General features: G+C 39.6%; 1 protein-coding gene across 6 annotated transcripts in view; it reads left to right on the forward strand.

Moving 5' to 3' along the window:
• The window catches only part of KANSL1 (KAT8 regulatory NSL complex subunit 1), a 173,330-nt gene that overhangs the window by 108,913 nt on the left and 44,727 nt on the right, over positions 1-19,690 (forward strand). For all 6 annotated transcript variants that reach the window (XR_016281887.1, XR_016281888.1, XM_089531942.1 and 3 more), the window contains one exon: positions 17,989-18,130. Coding sequence is in view for 4 of the 6 variants with exons in the window: in XM_089531942.1 (XP_089388068.1) it covers positions 17,989-18,130 (142 nt within the window). In the remaining 2 variants the exon portion in view is untranslated. The remainder of the gene's footprint in view (positions 1-17,988; positions 18,131-19,690) is intronic.

A 19,690-nucleotide genomic window follows, 5' to 3' on the forward strand; every position in this document is an offset into this window, starting at 1 on the left:
ACTTGGGAGGAGCCTTTCTGGGTTGTGCTGCCCCTTTTTTACCCAAATGTTGGTCATTACCTTTTTTGTTCGTCCTGCTAGTTTGTTTTTTCCTCTGCTAGGCCCTCTTCCTCGACTGTGACTCAGCATTTTGTCAGAGAAGAGAGAGTTTGTACAGCTTGAACTTGAGAGCCAAGTGTTGTCTCTCTTGTGTTTTTCAGCCTTGCAGCTGTCTAGGATATAAGTTAAATGATACACAAGTGTTAGTTTTGAAACATTATGAATGGTTGGCAGCCAGTGTATTAGGCTATGTTTTTTTGGAGGGGAAAGAGTGTTAGGGTGATGCACTTCCTAGCCTGTTTTTTTTTAATCCATCTGTATACTTCTGCCATTCTCTTGCCCCCTCTTTAAAAAGTAATTTTTGTTTCAGTGCTCTGTAGTGAGAGTAGGAAATATGTGACCCACCTGCCTTAGCAGATTAGTCAGTGGAGAGTGCAGTCCAGCTACATCTGCTGGCCCACAGGTTGCCAACTCCTTCTCAATTACTTACCCACTGTGGTTGGTCTCTTACCTTGCCAGCTACTTACACTCAGTCTTAAACATTTCTGTATTTTCAGTCACATCCAGAAATTACAGTTGTTTGAGAAACATCTTTGTTAAAGCAAAATCAATTATGCAAAACAGAGCTATATGTGGCAGCCATTTGAACAGGTATTACAAGGAAAGTTGCTTATTTCCTGCTTTGGTTGCCAAGTTCACTCAATGCACATGTGCTACTGCCTACAAAAAGGAGAAGGTGTACTATCTAAGATTCTTCCTGTATTGCTAGCCAGGCAGGCACAGCTATAACACTGTCCTGCTTTTAGCCTCCTGTGTGTGTGTTTATGTACCTTGAAGACACCTTTTGGCTTATTGTGGCTCCATGAATTTCATACGGTTTTCTCATGAAAGAGGTGGTTATGCCAGTTCCCTCCTCTGGGTAGTCACCTGCATATCAGGTAACACTCATAGGCCTTGGACTTAAGGCAGAAGGGAATTTGGTGTCTTGTGGTGATGGGGCATGTTTTGGGTATGTCTGCATTAAGTGATTGCCCTGATGCTGGGAGTGGGATGTTAAGAAGGATAATATCAGATCCTAAGGATATTAGATCCTAAGTCAATGTATACTTGTGCATTCACCAAGTATAACTTAAGTAGCAAGACAGAATTACTTTAATACTGGCCCATGTTTATGTGGGTGTGTGTCTCATTCAGCATGCAAATGAATTTGAGATGGTCGTAAAGTGCATTATGTTGATGTATGGCAGTAGAAACCATGTATTAGATTACAAAACTGACAGAAAGAAGTGCTTTCAGTTCCAAACATGATACATCTTGGGGTTTAGTCCTGCTAACTATTTTAATCAGTTGAATATGACATTTGACGTTGGTTTTGAATAATATTAACACATTTAAACAGATGAGGCCTTGAGAGTATGTTTTTGTCCAAGAAGGGTGGGGAAAGGAGTTCATCTGTACAAATTGTTCAATTCAGTTTCTTCACAAGCAGAAATATTATGATCTGCTAATGAGATCATTTCTAAATACTGATTTTACTCCTGCTTGGTTGGAGGCTGTTGTGAAAACTTGGTTGGCTGCGTTTACCTATGGGATCCAGAATTGGGACATGTTGGAGGGGGGGGGGGGGCAAACAAACAAAAGCTCTTGGCACAGAGTTAGAATGACAGGGAAGAGGGTTGTTGGACAAAATATTTCCGTTGTGGCAAAGATTCAGGATTATAGTATTACCAGGCCTCATAACCAAGAAATACAGACAGGGCCATGCATGCTGATTTAATGGACTCCAGTTCTTTCTGTTCTGTTCATTCTGTTCTAAAGATCACAAACTTAGAGAAGTCTTGGGGGGGAACTAAACTTTTTTTTACTGGCTTTTCATCTTTTTTTTCCTTTTGTGTAAAGGATTTTGGTGAAAGTAAATCAGTAATTTAGAGTTATTATGATGTCTCCCTGTGAGTAGATCATATTGGCTCATATTGTACCATGGGATGTTTTATTCCTAGATATAATAAAGAACACTCAAAGCTAGAAAAATATTGCAAATTCCTGGGTGTAACATGAAACCTTTAGGTGCCAGCCTTTCACTGCACATGGCAGGACACCTGTTGCTGTCCAGAGGCTGCTTTACTCCAGCTCCCATCAAACCCAGTCAGTGCTCATGGGTTATGACAGCTGGCATCCAATAACATCTAGAGTAGTGCTTCTCATGTTATATGATGTGGGGTACTGGCATTCCCCCCCCCCCCATTGTGCCAGGTACAGCATCATTTTTGTGCCCAATGACTACAGTTGCTTTTTGTGTTTCCTGCAAACTTGACAGGGACCAACAGCCAATAGCTCAAGTTACTGACATGGACCAGGGACCACCACTTTGAATAGCTCTGATCCAGGATAACATAGGTTCACCACTGCAGATGGAAAGGTTTGGGAAGAAGAAGATTCTCTTAATCCATAAATGGGCAACCTAGGCTATTGAAATATTTTGGACTAAGACTTTTGCAAGTCATAGCAGCATAGCCAGCAATCAAGGCCTGTGGAAATTGTAATCTTCAGCAACTGGATAGCACCATATTGCCTGTCACTGCATGGCTTTTTGTTTTCCTGATGAACAGATTTGGAATGGTTACTCAGAGCCTACAGCACTGGCCATGAGACAAGAATTCACAAGTAAGCCAAATTCTTCAGTCCTTCATCACACCTGAATGAATTCCACAGTGAGAAGCCCTGTATTCCTAGGAGCGCATTTTTGCAACATACTTAGAATTTTTGAGTTAGCATTTAGCTAAGTCCAGATTCTTATTTTGCACAGGGTTCAGTGTGACAAAACTGGTATGATGGAAGACAACTGAAGAACATATTTAGAATGAGCCAGTGTACTCCCGGTGTGGGAATAGTGGTCAGCTTGCCCTCACATTTACCATGTCATTCCACCTCTGTGTGAAAAGGTTGTTTTGTTTCCTGTATTTTTTGAGGTTAGATGTTCTTTTGTCCTCAGTGTGTCACAGTGCCATGCCGCTACTTCCCTCGCAGACAGTTCTGATGTCTTATCTATCCCCTGGTTGTTGGCTGTAGAGAAAACATGTGGTTAGCAAAGCATATCTATCTGTATTATACTTTTAAAATTGTTGTGTGGTTTGTATTCCTCACCTCTCTTTTCACTGCACTCCTATTTTAGTTTTTTTCTGGTGGGACTTCCTTTCCTCCATACTGGTAAGAGGGCACCGACCTCTTAAACAAAGGTCTAATGTGAATTATTTTCAATTCATTATGTGGTAGTGTTGGTGCTGGTTGTGTCATTTAATTAATATCCTCCCCCTCCTTTGTACTGCCATAGGATTTTAGGAGAATCTTGAGAGCAAAAATTCTTTCTGTTTCATAACATGTATGGTAGGTCAATCTTACTCAATTAGGCCATAGCTCTTGATTTTCTTGGGACTTCCACATGTGGGGTTGAGAGGAATTTCCAGGTGGTATTTGCAGTGATGTTGCAACATGCAGAGAGAGGGAAGGAAAGTGTTTTAAGAAGGTTTTAATGACTGTTAAGTATTACTCTTTTTTAAAAAAAAAAATCTGGCTATTATTACTATATTTCAGCCATATTACTGGAACAACAGTATTTGAATTTAAACATTTAACACTTAACTTTAGCAGGTTATTATCAGTTGTTCATGGTTAGAACATCCAGTGCCAGTTACATTCTTGTAATCACTGCAAGAAATTGCATTCAGAAACACATATTTCAATTAACAAATTCAACCAAAACAACTTGCTTTAAAAGATGTTTTTAAAGAACAATTATTATTTAAGCTAGTGGCAATAACATCTGGACTGCATTTTGCTACTTAATGTTCTGATTTAGTCCTGTATTGATGCTGTCCTACAAATTAATGCACTCCTCCCATTTAAACCCATAAAAAATTGTTTAATTGATTGGTTTTTTTAGTTGTTGATTTGTAAAAATCATGCCTTTTTCCAACCCTGGTTTTCAGGATCCTTTGTTCCAGTTTCCTAGAAATGGATGCAGTAACCAAGTATGTTTGGATAGACAGACACATATGCACACACATACACAGAGTCTCTGACGTTTGAAGGTTAAATAGATGTTGTCAGCAGAAAACACAAGTGAATTATCTAGTTGCTCCTACTCAGTGTTTTCTGGCTATTTGCTCATGCAATGAGGAATATGGCACATATTTTAATTTGCACAAGGCTGCTTCTTGGTAATGTGTACAGAGGCATGTTACTAAAAACAGACTTGATATCCCCCATTAAATCTTTGTGAGGTATGCCCGGGGAGGAGGAGTTAAAAACTGTCAGGTGCTGATATGTAAGGGTATCTGACATTTTCACTCGGCAGAATGAAAGGGACCCCTATTTCTCCCCATATCCCATGAGCTCTGCTCCCAGTCTGGATATCTTTGTCTGTGTATTGAGAAGGTTTTGCCTTTACAGAAGAGTCAGTGGCATTGTGTGTTGGAGGTAGTATCAAGGCCATCTAATTGGATAGGGGACATGTGTGTTAAAGAGACTAACAAATATTAGTGTGTATGTTACTAACAAAACAGAAATACTGTACTGAATTATTGTAGCAAAACATTTTTGACTACTGTGTCTTTCACCTGTAAATCGAAGTGTGCTGTAGCTAAGGTGGATATATATGTTCTAATTATAACTTGGGATCCTAGATAGAAGTGTTGTTCGATGCTTTAAAAATTGAAAGAGGGGGTGTGAGTTGACTTCCAGAACATAAAACTAAGGAAATACTGGCCTGTTATTCAGAGAACCTTAGATCTAATCTTAAAATGGTTTCTTCAGATATTTTAGTTCAGAATTTCTGTCATCCCCAACCACTGGCTGTTTTGGCTGGCATGGATAGCAGTAGTAGACAAAAACATCTGAAGGGGTCTTGGTTGCAGGAAGGCTAGTAATGTGTGCTTCTTCAACCACTATCATTTGCTGTCCATTCCTAGACAGCCACTGTAATTATGTCTAAAGATCCCAAGAAGATTTTTTGTTCTGACAATTTAGATGGGTCTAATCTGCAGTAGACCCATCTAAATTGTCAGATTAAAAAAGGGTCTAATCTGCAGTAGAGAGCCAATGTGGCTTAGTGGTTTGAGTGTTGGACTACAGCTTTGGAGACCAGGGTTTGATACCCTGCTGAGCCATGAAACCCACTGGGTGACCTTGAGCAAGTCACACACTCTCAGCCTCAGGGGAAGACCATGGCAAACCTCCCCTGAACAAATATTGCCAAGATAACCCCATAATAGAGTCATCATAAATTGGAAATGACCTGAAGGCACACAACAACCATCTGCATTAAGCTATGTGTTTGCTCTTTTTTAATGTTTAAATTATTCTGCATTCATACTTTAAATTTAGAAAGTGGAAATTTCACCAAAGAAAAATAGAATTTCTTTGTCAGGTTTTCTGGTATGACTGTTATTCATGAAATAATAGCTAGAGAAATATAATTAGGTAATAAATATGATGGTATAATGCACTCTCGATTGGTGTGGGCAAGACTGAAGCTCAGAGCATTAGGAATGGCCTACACAGTCCACATGGAATCCCCCCCCCCCTTCAAACTTGGCTGTACTTAATTGTGCTTTAGCCCCACTTCAGCATATAGAGAATGTCTAATAATTTTGGGCACAGTGGAAATTTTGATATTGGAGCCAGTGTGTGGCATAATGATTTAAATGTTGGGATACCAGGGTTTGAATTTTCACTCAGCCATTGAAGCCCACTGGGTCACACTGTTTTGACCTGTAGGGCAGAGGTGGTCAACTATAGAAAGCTTCAGGAGCATGTTAGCTTTTCAGGAGAACTTGGAGAGCCATACTCCTCACCACACCTGCTCTTGCCAAAAGCAGACATTTTTGTCTCCAAATGTCCTCCAGGTGGCATGTGGAATTTTCATCATGTTTTGGTCCTTCCTGGACTCCTAGAGTCCCAAATACTCTCTGGGAAAACATGACCCATTGAGGGCCTTGACAGCCATAAAAACAGGCCTGGGGGGTAATATGGCCCATTGGCCATACTTTACCCTCCACTGCTTTAGAGGAAGGCAGTGGCATACCTCTGAATAAGTCTTGCCAAGAAAAGCACATGATAGGGTTGTGGTAGGTTTGAGTCATCACACATAACAACAGGAAGCTGTACATGACCATTCAAGTGCATGGACACAGCCAAAGGCCAAGAACAAGTGTTCCTCTGTCATCTTAATAAGTCTTATCAGTTAATTATAAGGATTTGCTGGCCACTTTTTTTTAATGCAAAGTCATCTTTCTTGTTCACAGGGGATACCCTTTTATGCCCTTGTTTTAAAGTCCTATCATAGAATTTCAAATGCTTATTTTTAGCCAAGAGTTTTAATTGTTGCCTGTTTTTTAACTAATACTACCTACTGTTTATATGTATTTTGTAGATTGTACGCCATTGGCAGGTTTTATATTTTGATTGACTTGATTATCTGTATGTACAGTGCTGTGTACATTTACAGCACTATAGAAATAAATAATAATAATAATAATAATAATAATAATAATAATAATAATAATAATAAAGAGTCTAGAGCTTCATCACAAAACTTGTAGTTTTATAATGGTAGTAATAGGAGTTGTAATGGGGAATATCTTAGATTGTCAAGACTACCTTTCCTGCATGCATTAATAGTCATTTACCACACACACAACAGCACTCACCTGGAAATACAGGGGATAGCTTCCAAACATGTTTAAGTCTTACATGTCTGTGGTTGGTCACAAACCAACATGTTTTAAAAATAGACAATTTTTCAACTTTAAAAAAAATTACCCTGGTTATGTCATGGGCATAGACACAGCTTCTGTACTGGAGAGCTAATTCTGTCCTCTTAGATAAAAGTGTAATGACAGGTAGCATGAGTACCACTGGGTGGGCTACTTTAGATGCATCCTTCCTGAAAATACTCAGGGTTACTTAAGACAACTTAATTTAAAAGCAGGTAATCCAGTGCAAACAAGAATAACAATTAAACAACCAAAAATCATCTTGGCATCCCAAAATAAATTCCATAGGCCAGTGTAAATCAGCCCCAAGGCATTACTAAAAACTACTACTAGTAGGTTTGAAGGAGGTAAGCCTGTAGACTGCTTGGAATGATATTGCACAGCCTTGGCTTTATTTGAAGAAAAGGTCTCTTAGGTATTCTCATGTTCCTGGTCATCATACTTCAGATGGAAGAAGCAACAGTCAGTAAGGGCTTGTTGACCTAAGCACCTGGATAGACTCATATAGGAGAGATGCTAAAAAGGTTCTTGGCACACCTAAATAGTAATAGGATGCAGGTAAGTCTGGATGCACCTCACACTGAGATTGGGGTTACTACTTTTAATGCAGAATAGTTGGAGTTCCTGTTCCCTAGTCTGTGTGATTTGGGAGGATTAGCACTATATTTTGTTTTGATCATGTCTCAAAATACTGATCCTAGTCATTTACAGAAAATAGGTTTGAAAAAGAACCAAATGAATTGGACCAATTATTGTAAGAGAAAGATAAAGGGAAAGTTTCCAAACTATATAAACTATTTCTGAGTAGGGAATTTGAACATGAGACTGTCACCACATATATGATTAAATGGTCACAAGAGATAGGACATGAAATAGCTTTTGAGGACTGGGCAAATGCATGGGAAAAATCCAACAAATCCTGCTTCACAGGATCTCAGAGAAAATTATATAAAGATAGTCAATAGATGGAATTATACACCATTAAAATAGCTAAAATCTATAAACTAAGTAATAACTGTTGTTGGAAATGCCATATGGATAAAGGTTCACTGTACTGTACGATGCAGAGTGTTTCTGTAGCAGTCTTCTGAACAATCACAGTAGGGCTGGCTGACATTACTTCTTCCTCTAGAGACACATTTCCTATTCAAATACAACATTTCGGGTGACCTTAATCAACTTGGCTGTGCAGTAGTCAAGCTCACAAGTAGCTGCATACTCATTATCTGGAATCTTGTTCATATTCACCCAAACTGATCAAGAAATCATTTCAACCCATCTTGTTCTGACAGTGGATCTTTCTGGTAGGTCCCAAACAGAGATTAGAAATAATAGTGTGTCTAAATCCTAACATGAAAGAGGTACCCATTTGGGACAATATCATCACCATCCCAACTAGAACAGAAAATAAGCTGATAAAATGGAACAGCTACCCTCTTGGAAGAAGCTCAGGACATCATAGGGTTGTCCCAAATGAAACGAGGCCCTGCTCATAAAACTGAGCATAGCAGTACCATTCTCGAGGATATCCCAGCTAGTTTAGGAAAGAAGACTGTTGAGCAAGAGAGGGAACAATACACTAAAAAAAACCTCATGAGCACTAAAGATGGCTTCAGTGGAGCAGAGGGATAGGTTGATAGAACAACAATTGAAGGTGGGGAAGTCACAGGAGTACACAGGACTATATCACTAATTATAGTGTGACAAATAAATTCATGGTGGGGAAAGGGCTTGAGGCCTCTTTGGCCTCCTTTAGTAGGCCAGAATATATCACTTAGAGCAATCCTGCTGGACAGCACTGCAGTTAAAATTGGGATTAGGGAATGAGAACTTTTTACCTCTATCAAAGTTGTACTCAGCCTGTCTTAGGTCAGGTATAGTCTTAAGTGTTTCTCTATTTTTGCTTTAGCTGTATCATTGTCCCTAGTTCCTCAGTAAACTAAGGAAACAGAATGGGCTCAGTCTAGAAGGTAAGGAGATTTAAGAGAGGGCTCTGGGTTCTTTTGTTGCTCTTGATTTCAGGAACTGAAAAGAGCGTCCCTAGAACTCACAGTGATATCAGTTGGAAAATCCTCTAGACAGTTGTCAGAACAATCAATTGGATCCATCAAACTCTGGTGGCAAGCTGTTCTTTTTGTGTGCACTATTGTATGTAGGATTTAATAGTGCTGAATCAGCTTTCGTACTTTATTCTTTTCTGTGTTGTGGGCACACCACTGTTCTTTTAAAAAGTGACTGATCTTGTTTTGTTACATGCTGGGGAACTGGACCCCCTGTAAAAAGCCAGGTCAAATAGAACCCAGTGCCCTTCTTACTTTAGATGCATTCTCACTGGCTGTCAGTAAGGTGGTCTGAGTTGACTGACTAGCAACAGATCTGGTATGAAGCACTGTTGGTGATTATAGTGGGATTAGAGAATAGAGACTGCCTTCTCTCCTATCCCCCCTCTTGTCATGAAGGGTAGAAAAATGTGACGTGAATCAACTCCCCATTGAATTATTTGGATAATAAATTGTAGGTCTCTGGGTGGCCCCTGTAAGAAATAAACTATTTGATGAGATAGGCCTTTGGTGTGATTTCAGCACTTTCTTTGTTGATGCCAGAATCCAAACAGGTCTAGAGATGGTGGTTGTATGCATGATTTGCATTGGCTAAAGATCTACTGGGATAAAGTTAGGGAAAATATATTGAAATACAATACACTTTTTAATAGTTTGGTGTTTCTAGTATTTTTTGTAGGGAAAAGAACAAAAGAGAGAGAGAGGTTGAAGAAAAGTTGTTTTCTAGAATCTGGAGTGGTGGGAATCTGGCTCACCAAATGTTTTGGCCTGTAACTCCTGTCATTCTCATCCAGCATGGCCAATGGTAGAGGATCCTGGGGTTGTAGAAGGGCCATTTGGAGGACCAAAGCTTTCCCACCCATAGTATAGGGGTTTATATCTAGCATGAATGGGGAGCAGTTAACACATCTTCCTGCAGTGCAGTACTATTTTCATAAAGTGGACTTTGCCCTTTGTGATGTATGTATTCATAACTGTTGGATTGAAATATACTGTAAGTAGAGTAGCATAGCCAATAATGCTGATTATAAAGTACAATTTGAGAGCTTGCTTAACTATCTTTTAAAAAAACAACAACCTCCAACCACCGGAAAAGCAGGGCAGCATTGAAGACTTCTGTAAATAAGGGAGTGAATAGAAGCATTGGTTTGGTTTAGGATTTTTGATTTAGGATTTTTGAGGATAGTTCTGGTTCCTTAAATGTCAAGGTTTTCTGAGAAAAATATATGGCCAGCACTATAGCTTTTGTAGCTTGCAAAAGTGGTATTATCTTTTCCTCAGGGTGGGGCCTTTGCAAGTCAAGACTGAAGAAGGAGTGTCTTCTGTTTCTATATGCATGACTTTCCGGTTGCTTCCCTCTCAGAGGTAGTCTTGGTTGCTAGATGCTTCTGCTTCCTCCTCTCTCCTCCCTGCCTCCTGGTGCAGTTGTTCAGTCTTTTTATTTTGTGCTCTGTTTTTATCTTTTGATGTTTAGAAATGTTTCTAAGGGTGTTTTCAGGAAGTTGAGGGGAGAAAAGAAATAACTTCTATTCCCTCCTGCACCATCCCTTCAAGAAAAGAAGCAGTGCATGTTGGCCCATTTAGCTTGCGTGGCTGCTGCAGTATTAATAACCCTTGCAGGCTGAATTCAAACATTCCAGTTTCCTCCTCCGCCACCGCTTGGTTGTTCCTTTTATTCTTTTTCTCTGTCCTCCCGCTCTCTGTAAATAAATAAAGGGCTGAGACCTTCCCAGCATTCCCTGCTCATTCCCCCTCCCTTCTTCCCTCTCCCCGTGATGCGACATTGGTCTATGGAGAGAGGCCTAAATCGTCGCCATCTCTGGTGCGCATGTGCACCCAGTTCCCTCTTTGCAACAAGCGCCATCTGCTTAGATTACCAGGAGGTTGTCCTTGTCAGTCAAGCTGCCTGTGATGCTGGCTTGGCATGTACACAGATATAGTAGTGATGGGGGGCAGGGAGCATTGAGCGTGTCCCTGGCATTTGTCTGTGTCTTCCTGGCCTGCAGTGGTCTGTTTTCTAAGCTCTTTTAAGCAGCACTGTCTGTGCCTAATTCAAAGGAGAAAGCCTGATTGGCCGCAGATTGTTCTTTAACATGCTTTGTTTGTATAAAGGCTGCTCTGTGTTCTGCGCACAAGCTTATTGTTTGGGGCTGGAGGTGGGGAAAATAACATTCCCTTTTGGAATGCAGTCTGTACTGGAAGTATAACAAGGGATTCCAGCCTTTTGATCTTATCAGGTTTGCTGGATAGCTTTGCAAGCTCCGGATACATCTTGCTCCTGTTTTGGTTCTGCTTGCTTTACTTCTTCTTTGGAAAGTAAGGGAAAGGCTTCACAGTACCCGCATATTGAAACCCAGTACTTCAGAGGCCTTAATGGTGAATGGATGCCATGCAGGTGCGAGTCATGTGACTTCTTTCTTTAAAAAAAGCCTGAGGTTTCTGGGGAAAATGTTTTCATGGACTAATTAGACAAAACCAATAGTCTCTTTTTTCTGTACATGTAATTAGGTTACAGCAGTTTTAAAACATATCTTCTCGCTACACATGCATATTTCCTTCAATAGAATATGCTGCCTTTTAGTTGCCTTCCTTGGTGGAAATTACCCATGCAACTAGAAATCTTTTTTATACTGCTACCAAAACCCCCACACACAACCCCCCCCCAAAAAAAAAAATTAGACTGACAAAGATTTCATTTTATACTTTGGTTTTTATAATTTATCTCTTTGAAAAACAAAGTCACAAATACAGTTGCCACAACTTGTGATGGAGCAAATGAAAGACTGTTGTAAGGGTCTGGTAGAAGGAAGAGCATCTTAAATGGTGATACACAATTCTTAAAATGGAATGAAGGGAATGGAAAGTAGTGGGGAGGTAGGACAGTGGTCATGAACAGTGGAGATGCTATTAGGTAAGGGGCATGTGTATCTTGCCTTCCTTCTGTTGATTTTGATTGTTACTGACTTCTGGTTTGCCCTTGGAAAGGGCACACCTGCATTCACAGCTTAAGAGTGATTTGAGAAGCACTGGTCTATTTTGCATGGTTGCAGAAGTGTGGGGCAATGCAACGTGACTCTGAGGAAGCACAGGAGTTTGTTCATAAGAGACACACTCTTTCAAGTCATATTGAGGGCAGGAAGTGGAGTGTAGCCTCTCATCCCACCCCCCCACCCCCACCCTGTCATTGCTGTGTAAACAGCTCTCTGAATTTGGTATGATGGTTTGGCCAGATAGTGGTGCAAGAGAGCTGGAGGGGAGGGAGCAGTAAATTTGGGTTGCAGAGAGCAGTCTCACTTGTAGTGAGCATGCACATGCAGGTTATTGAACTCAGCATGTTAGTTCCTGCAGGCACCAATGATGGCTTCATGTGTAGATTGTGGCGCCTCATTTACAGTGACACAGATAGTTCTCAGCCATCTGGCCGTGTCCTGAGTGTGATGCCACCTATCTGAATCTGAACTGTACATAGACAAACAGCTAAAGCAAATTGAGTTCTCTGCTTAAGAAGTGAGGGAATCCTGATTCCCCTTTTCAGAAGGTGGGGCACTGTGGTTGCTTTGCAGCAGATGCACATTACACTCATGTTAAAATATGCATTTGATAGGAGGTGTGTTTTATTATGTGTGTAAAGTGTTAGGTTTATATGTATTGTATACATACATGTATACATATTTGTGTGCCCACATAAACATAAACGTATGTGGATATCATGGAAACCAACTTGGATGAATCACACACACACACATAACCCCAGAATACCTCATGATAGGTTCTCCATAGGGTTACCATAAGCCAGAAATGACTTGAAGGCACACCACAACACCATAATATACATGTATTCATGTTTACACATTCTTAAGAAAAGCCAAAAATCTTTCTTAAGCAGAAATTCTTCCTCCAGGTGAAAATTTGTGTGCCAAATTTATATTTAATAGCTGCACACTTCTTTGCTGAACAACATGCATGTAAAATACATATACTTAGCCTTGCTTATACTTAAACATGGTTATTTGGGCAACAATAGTATGCTTTGCCTACATCTAAGTGGCACTAGACAATAAAATGTACGATTTCTTTGACAAGATCTAATGAATTTTATATACTTTGACTTTCTAATCCCAAACAATTTTATTTTGAATGAATCCCCACTGAATTTAGTGGGATGTGCTTCCGGGTCATTGTTTTTAGGATTACAGGCTTGTCCTTCCAAATCATAAAGTTGGAAGAGACCGTAAGGGCCATCCAGTCCAAACCCCTTCTATGCAGGAACTCAGAATGTAAAATAATCTTTTTTTTTCTCCTGCCCACCCTTTAAGTGACTGAAAGAGCCTTATCTGATAATTGAGACATCTCTCTGCTTGTTGTTATGTACCTTCAAGTTGTTTCCGACTTAAAGAGACCCCAAGGTGAACTTATCATGGTGTTTTCTTGGATAGTTTCTTCAAAGAGAGTTTGCCATTGTAATCCTTTGAGACTGAAAAAATGTGACTTGCACAGGGTCAATCAGTAGTTTTTCATGTCTGAGCTAGGATTCAAACCCTGGTCTTCAGATTAATGGTCCAGTTTTCAAACCACTATATCATTCTCATCTCTCTGCTAGGGAATAAAATGTTACTGTTGCTTTTAAAAAGATGACAAACATACAAAAAAGATGGATCTCTTTTGGATATAATCATAGTAGAAACTCCTTTGATGCTTCAGATAATGCTTGTGTGATTTTTTTTTAAAACATGCCATCAAATAGATTCGAATAGAATGTTCTTTTATATGAATAAAGGTCATAGGTATCTGTATGTACATATGTATAATTTTTTGCATGTATTTTTTCACTTTATTTTATTTTATTTTTTAGTTACTTCAATGATGCATGTTCCCTAGGAGAAGTTTTCAATCAGGATATAATAGTTTATGCCCATAATTCACAGCCATTGCCCATATGGCTGGATTTTAAGGGAGTTATAGTCCAAAATATCTGAAAGGCAAACTGTCTACAGTGCTATTTTGTCTTTTCTGGTAAATGTTTCTGTAGATTTAGTAAATTATGCAAAGTTATTAATCACGTTAACTATGGGGGAGAAGATAGGGAAGAGTGGATTTATTTATTTATTTATTACCAAACTTCAGTTTTTTTCGACCCTAAAGTAAACTATCAAAGTTAATAACTTTTTTATTAGCCACAGGACTACAGTATTTACAATTTCCTTTCCCAGCCTGATACCTTGTAACACAGCAATCATGGACAGTGTCCATGCTGTCTGAGGATGGTGGGATTTTTTTTTTGCCTAACATGTCTACACAATGTCTGGTTGTGGAAGACTTCTGAAATGTACTGCTGCAAGGGAATGTTCTGAGTAATCTGCATTATCCGGTAGCTTGAACTGTAGTTGGGGCAGGAAAGATGTTTAGGGAGTGTAACCTGGTGGTAAAGATTTTATTGGAAAACAGCAAGTGGGGAAAGTGGTTGTGATGAAGATGCCATTCAGGAATGCTGGAAACATCATGTGAAGAAGGGGTTGGGAATGATAGTAGTGACTCAGAGCTAGTATTAAAAAGGGAAAGGTATTTATCTTCATTGTATTTGAATGACTAGCTCAAGAACATGTTCTTCTTGAACTTCCAAAGAAGATAAAGCAAGCTTGTGGCAAAATACACAATTCGTTCTTGTTTTATTTTTCACCATTCCATTTCAGATGTTCAGATTTGCTTGGTTGCCCCCATCCCAATTTCAGAGTGTTGAATTAGGACTGCATGGAGAGTGCTTGCCAATTTAAATAGTTAACATTGATAGTAAACATGTTTTGTAGGAAGAAATGCTTCTGATAAGATTATTCTGCCCTTTGTCTCTGTGACTGTCAGATATGGCTCTTTACACCTGCGCAAAGCCACATTTGGGAATTGAGGCTCGAAACACGCAGGTGAAATAAAACACCTTCCAGATGCTTTGAGGCTTCCTAAGCTGTTCCAAAAAGGAGCGGCAAAAAGCTGCCCTGTTTGAGACCACGGCAGTGGCCAGCGTCTGTACTGTTCTGTCATTGTTTTCTATTTCCAGATTTCAGGCTAGAGAAACTCAGTTGGAGAAAATGGTTCAGGCACTATAGGGAAATCCAAGTGGGCTTCCATCTGCATTATATTTTAACTTCCCTTAGTGCTTAGTGTTATGAGATTCTCGAAATTAAGCTTTGTGAGATGTTTAACTTTCTCTGTCAGATTATTCTGGTGACACAACAAACTACAGTTCCCAGAATTCCATAGCATTGAGGCATGGCAGTTAAAGTGATGTCCACCTGGATTATTTCTGCATTGCAAATGCAGCCTGGGATTAAATATGATTACTGCTTACATTTTACACCAGTTCAAATATGGAAGAACGGTTTTCAAATAATGTGTCAACTCAACTTTGAACTCTTGATTGGTATCATTTGAATTTTTTTTTGTCTTAATTTGGGTTCACTTCTGTTTCACTACTGCCACTTCTGCATCATGTGACTATTTTTTGAAACTGAGATTCACGTATAATTTTTATTCTTTGTATATATTGAAACTAACATGGTTTGTATGGAAAATTTATCAGCACTTAAAACAAAGAGGCTCTGATTGATTACTATTCTATCCATAACATATATAAAATCATGGTTTTGATCCCTGATATCAGCACTTTAAAAGACTGTGAATAACAGATGTGGAGATATCTGGTCTGGAAATGTAAGGTGAATGTAAATGCTATGTAAGTTGATGGCTGCCATCATCAGTTTAGGCAAATCAGCTGCTTGGCTTGATAGAACACTTATTAACGATCTTCTAAATAAAGAAGAAATAATCCCTTAATAAATGAATGAGAATACATTTGGCAGTATGTTAAAAACATTGATACAGTGTTTTGGAATGAACAGTGGTGTAAAGCAGGGATATGGAACTTTTGGCTCTCCAGACTTTTTGGATTTCCAGTTTCCAAAAGCCCCAGCAGCATGGCAAAAGGTAAGCAATTATGAGAGTGGAAAGTTGAAACCTGAAACATCTAGATGCCCAACGTCTCCAAGTCTGGCTTAAAGTGAACTTGTAGTGGGAGCTACCAAAAGTTACTGCTTCTCAATATTTTCAGTTGTCATAAAAACAAATGCCACACTTCATTTGGGCTTGTTTATAAAGACAGTTAAATCCCGCAATCCTTAAATCTAAAGTTTCTGTTTAAAGAGTTGTTTTAAAGCATTGGTATTTTGATGCCTCTGTTCACAGTGAATTCAGAATTACTGGCATATTGTAGCATCAAAGGCAGAACATATGTATGTGCCCAAGTAGTGGTGAGGGAGCAAATTAGCTCTCTTGTGTAGTGTTTGATTATTTGATATTTCACCCCAGAGCATACATATATTTCTTTTTAGCTTTTGTAACCTATTCACTTTCCTATAAATTGATCATACAGTGCTCTTTTTCTTCTTAAAGAAAGAATCATAGACTTGGAAGAGACCACAAGGGCCATCCAGTCCAACCCCCTGCTATGCAGGAAATCACAATCAAAGATCTCCGAGAGATGGCCCCCAGCCTCTGTTTAAAGACCTCCAAGGAAGGAGACTTCACCACTCTCTGAGGGAGTGTGTTCCATTGTCGAACAGCCCTTATGGGCAGTCTTCAGGCAGATTCTACTAATTTGAATGTGTAGGGATCTAATAAAGTCACTCACAGAAGAAATAGTTTACCTTGCTGAGTGGATGAAAAGGCATTTGAAACAGGTGGGGGTGGGTATGGAAAATGCACAGCTTTCATCTGCATTGTAAATGACTGTTTCTGGCTTCAGACAAGTTGGTTTCTTTTGGTGTTTTGGCTTAAAACCAAGCTTAATACATGTTGACACCTGCTTTGTATTTTGACACTTTATAAGAAGCTTACTTCTGTATTCAATACAGTGCTGTGAGTAGTTCTGTTGACTTGATTTTAAGGACTGGTGAAAAATCAACTGCACGTGACTTATCAATTTGTGCTAGGCCAAATTTTCAAACAGATGCTTTGTTTGTTTGTTTTTGCATGAAGGGAATTCCCTCCCTCCCTCCCTCCTACACAAACACCCCTCTCTGAAAATATCCAAAAATACTCATTTGTGCTGGGCTCATACCTTTTCCAGCAGTTCCATTTTGGACCATTAACAAAAATTACAACCATTCTCACTAGCTTTATAATTGGAGTCTATTACAGATTGTGTAGCCAGTGTGGTGGGATATTATGATTGTGTAGCCAGTGTGATGGGATATTATGCAGGCTTGTCAGTTTTGGCATTGCCATGTTCTCGGTAAGGACAGAAGCATTGTTCTGCGTTAGCTGGAGAAGAGCACTGCAGACGCCCTCTCTGTAGTTCGGTTTGCAGCACTTCCTTTAGCAGTGGTGATGTGGGGTGAGATTGCTGCTTTTTGCAGGAGAGAAACAAATATTTGCAAAAAAGCATCAAGACCAATTTTCGCTCAGCTTTATTCTTCCTCCCCAAAGGTCAAGGCCTTTTTCATGTGTTTTTGCATATCCCTATGTTTAGTACTATAAGACCTTATTTGGCAACCTGTGTTCTATATTTCCTTGCTGGGAATTTCCATTCCATTTTGGAGGAGAGCTATAGGGATGATAAAAGAGTCTAGAGAAAATAAATTGCATTAGCGAAGGCTGAAAGGGCACAAGGACAAACAGTTGTCACAAGTCTGTTGACAGAAACCAACAGAAGATTGAAGTTATATACGGGTATTTATAGGAAGTTGAAAAGCCTCGCAAAGTTTTAAGAGTCAGATGGTGGAATAAACAGGGTACAGAGGCTATGAAGCTAGAGGTTTGTAAAAGACAGTTAGACAAAATCTTGTCATGGATGCATTGGTTGGGTCCTACAATGCAGCAAATAGGAATGTACTGACATACTGAATCCCTTTTTTCTTCCAACATGATGTCCTTCAGATGTGTAGGAGATTCTGCAAGATGCAGTCCAACACATCTAGAGGGCACCATGTTGGAGGAAGTTAGTTTAGAGATGCATAGGCTTGTGATATCTTCTTAAAGTACTAGTAAACAAGAAGCAAGAATGGGTGGCTATCAGATAGGGAGAACCTGTGTTCACTCATTTATACCCATGGCTTTTTTCTTTCTAGGAGGCGACGGTCAGAATGGCAGTGGGCAGCAGACAGAGCGGCTATTGTCAGTCACTGGAACTGGCTTCAAGCACATGTCTCAGATCTAGAGTACCGAATCCGGCAGCAAACAGATATTTACAAGCAGATTCGAGCCAACAAGGTAAGAAAGCAAAGGGGCTGATAAACAAGATTGTTTGGGCTATCAGCTCCTACATGCAAATACCTTCCCAAGTGGAATCTATCACATGCCCTCTATAAGATCAAAATAATGCATATGTGTTGGGTCAGGATTTTATGGCTTCGTCTGGCTGATGTTTATTTTCACCAAGTGTCACTATATACAGTGGAGGCTGAACAGAATTGGCAGAAGTAATAGAGGCAATGATATTGTTTTTGCAACTCCCCACCACCACCACTAGGCAATTCTCACTAGGCAAATATTTTCAGCAGGTCTCACATTATTCAGAGTAAGGCTCTAAAACTTACTCTTGTCTCTGGTCAGATTTCAGCAGTGTCTCTCCTTGTGCATGTTTTGGCCTTTCTGCCCCAAGTATATCAGAGAGTTAGCTTATTTATATTCAGTAGGAAAAGGTGTCTAGGACTAGTCTTTACAACTGCCAGAGTCATTTCTATCCACCAAAGATATGAAAAGAGCACCAACCATATCATATCAACAGCACATTCCTTGATGGTTATCAGGAAGCATCTTTGACCGTTGTAATTGGTCCTCCAGGCCTGTGAAGGGCAAAGCTACTGTAAGCCTAAACCTCAAAAGGAAGTGATGTAACCCACCCAAGAAAATGTAATTTTAAAAAGTTCAAACATCCTCAGGTCATTGTCAATCTCTTGAAGAGAATATTAATTAAAGTGGTATGGCTGCCATGTATTGTATTTTATTGTATTGAGAGGTAGCCTTGGCATGGATGTTGAAATCCTTCACTACCAATAGACTAAGTATTCTCCACACTGTAGCCAAGACAATCTCCTGCAGCTGAGTGTTAGGTGGCCAGATAAGCCCCAGTCTTCCTGCAAGCATATATCAACGTGAAACCCAAATAATTGCAGAATAAATTATGAAACTCCATCCATTGTGGATGCTTCTTCATGCATTATAAAGCCTCTTTGTACATTTATAATTTTCATACAGGCATATACATGCACACATGTTCATAAGGTATACCTATATTGTGTCCCAGTTACAGAACTTGATACCTGCTTAGTGTGCTTAAATGACATGTGGAGGGGGTGGGCTTTTTCATATGTGAGATGCAGCCATTGGTCATAGTGTAACATTTGTGTTCAGCAGAGTTTGTCTGTTTTCCATTACCTCCTGAAAATGTCATAGTGTAATGCAGTCTAACAAAAGTAACAAGGGTTTTTGTTGAAAGGAAGAACGAGAGAAGAATTGTGAAGTATAGTCTTGATCACGGAGGGTGGAATTCATTTTGAGGTTTGGACCTCTGCAGGAAGCTTGTAGAAGTAGGAAATTGTGTCTTAAAGGCACACCTCTTTGAAGAAATTGTCTGTTTTGCCTTCTCCAGAGTTATCTAGTGGTGATGGTGGGTTCTATTCTTGAAAGATGATTATTTCCATAAAGATAAATATGAACACACAAAATGCTTCTGTACACAGTATGTAGTTCAGCTACAACTATCATGGCCAGAAGGAAGACGAGCCTGCCTGCAAAAGATATCCTCCCCAACTTTACAACATGCAACCA

This window comes from Sceloporus occidentalis, unplaced genomic scaffold, assembly GCF_023333645.1.
Source record: "Sceloporus occidentalis isolate IW3139 unplaced genomic scaffold, rSceOcc1.0.p SCAF_7, whole genome shotgun sequence".
Taxonomy (NCBI): Eukaryota; Metazoa; Chordata; class Lepidosauria; order Squamata; family Phrynosomatidae; genus Sceloporus; species Sceloporus occidentalis.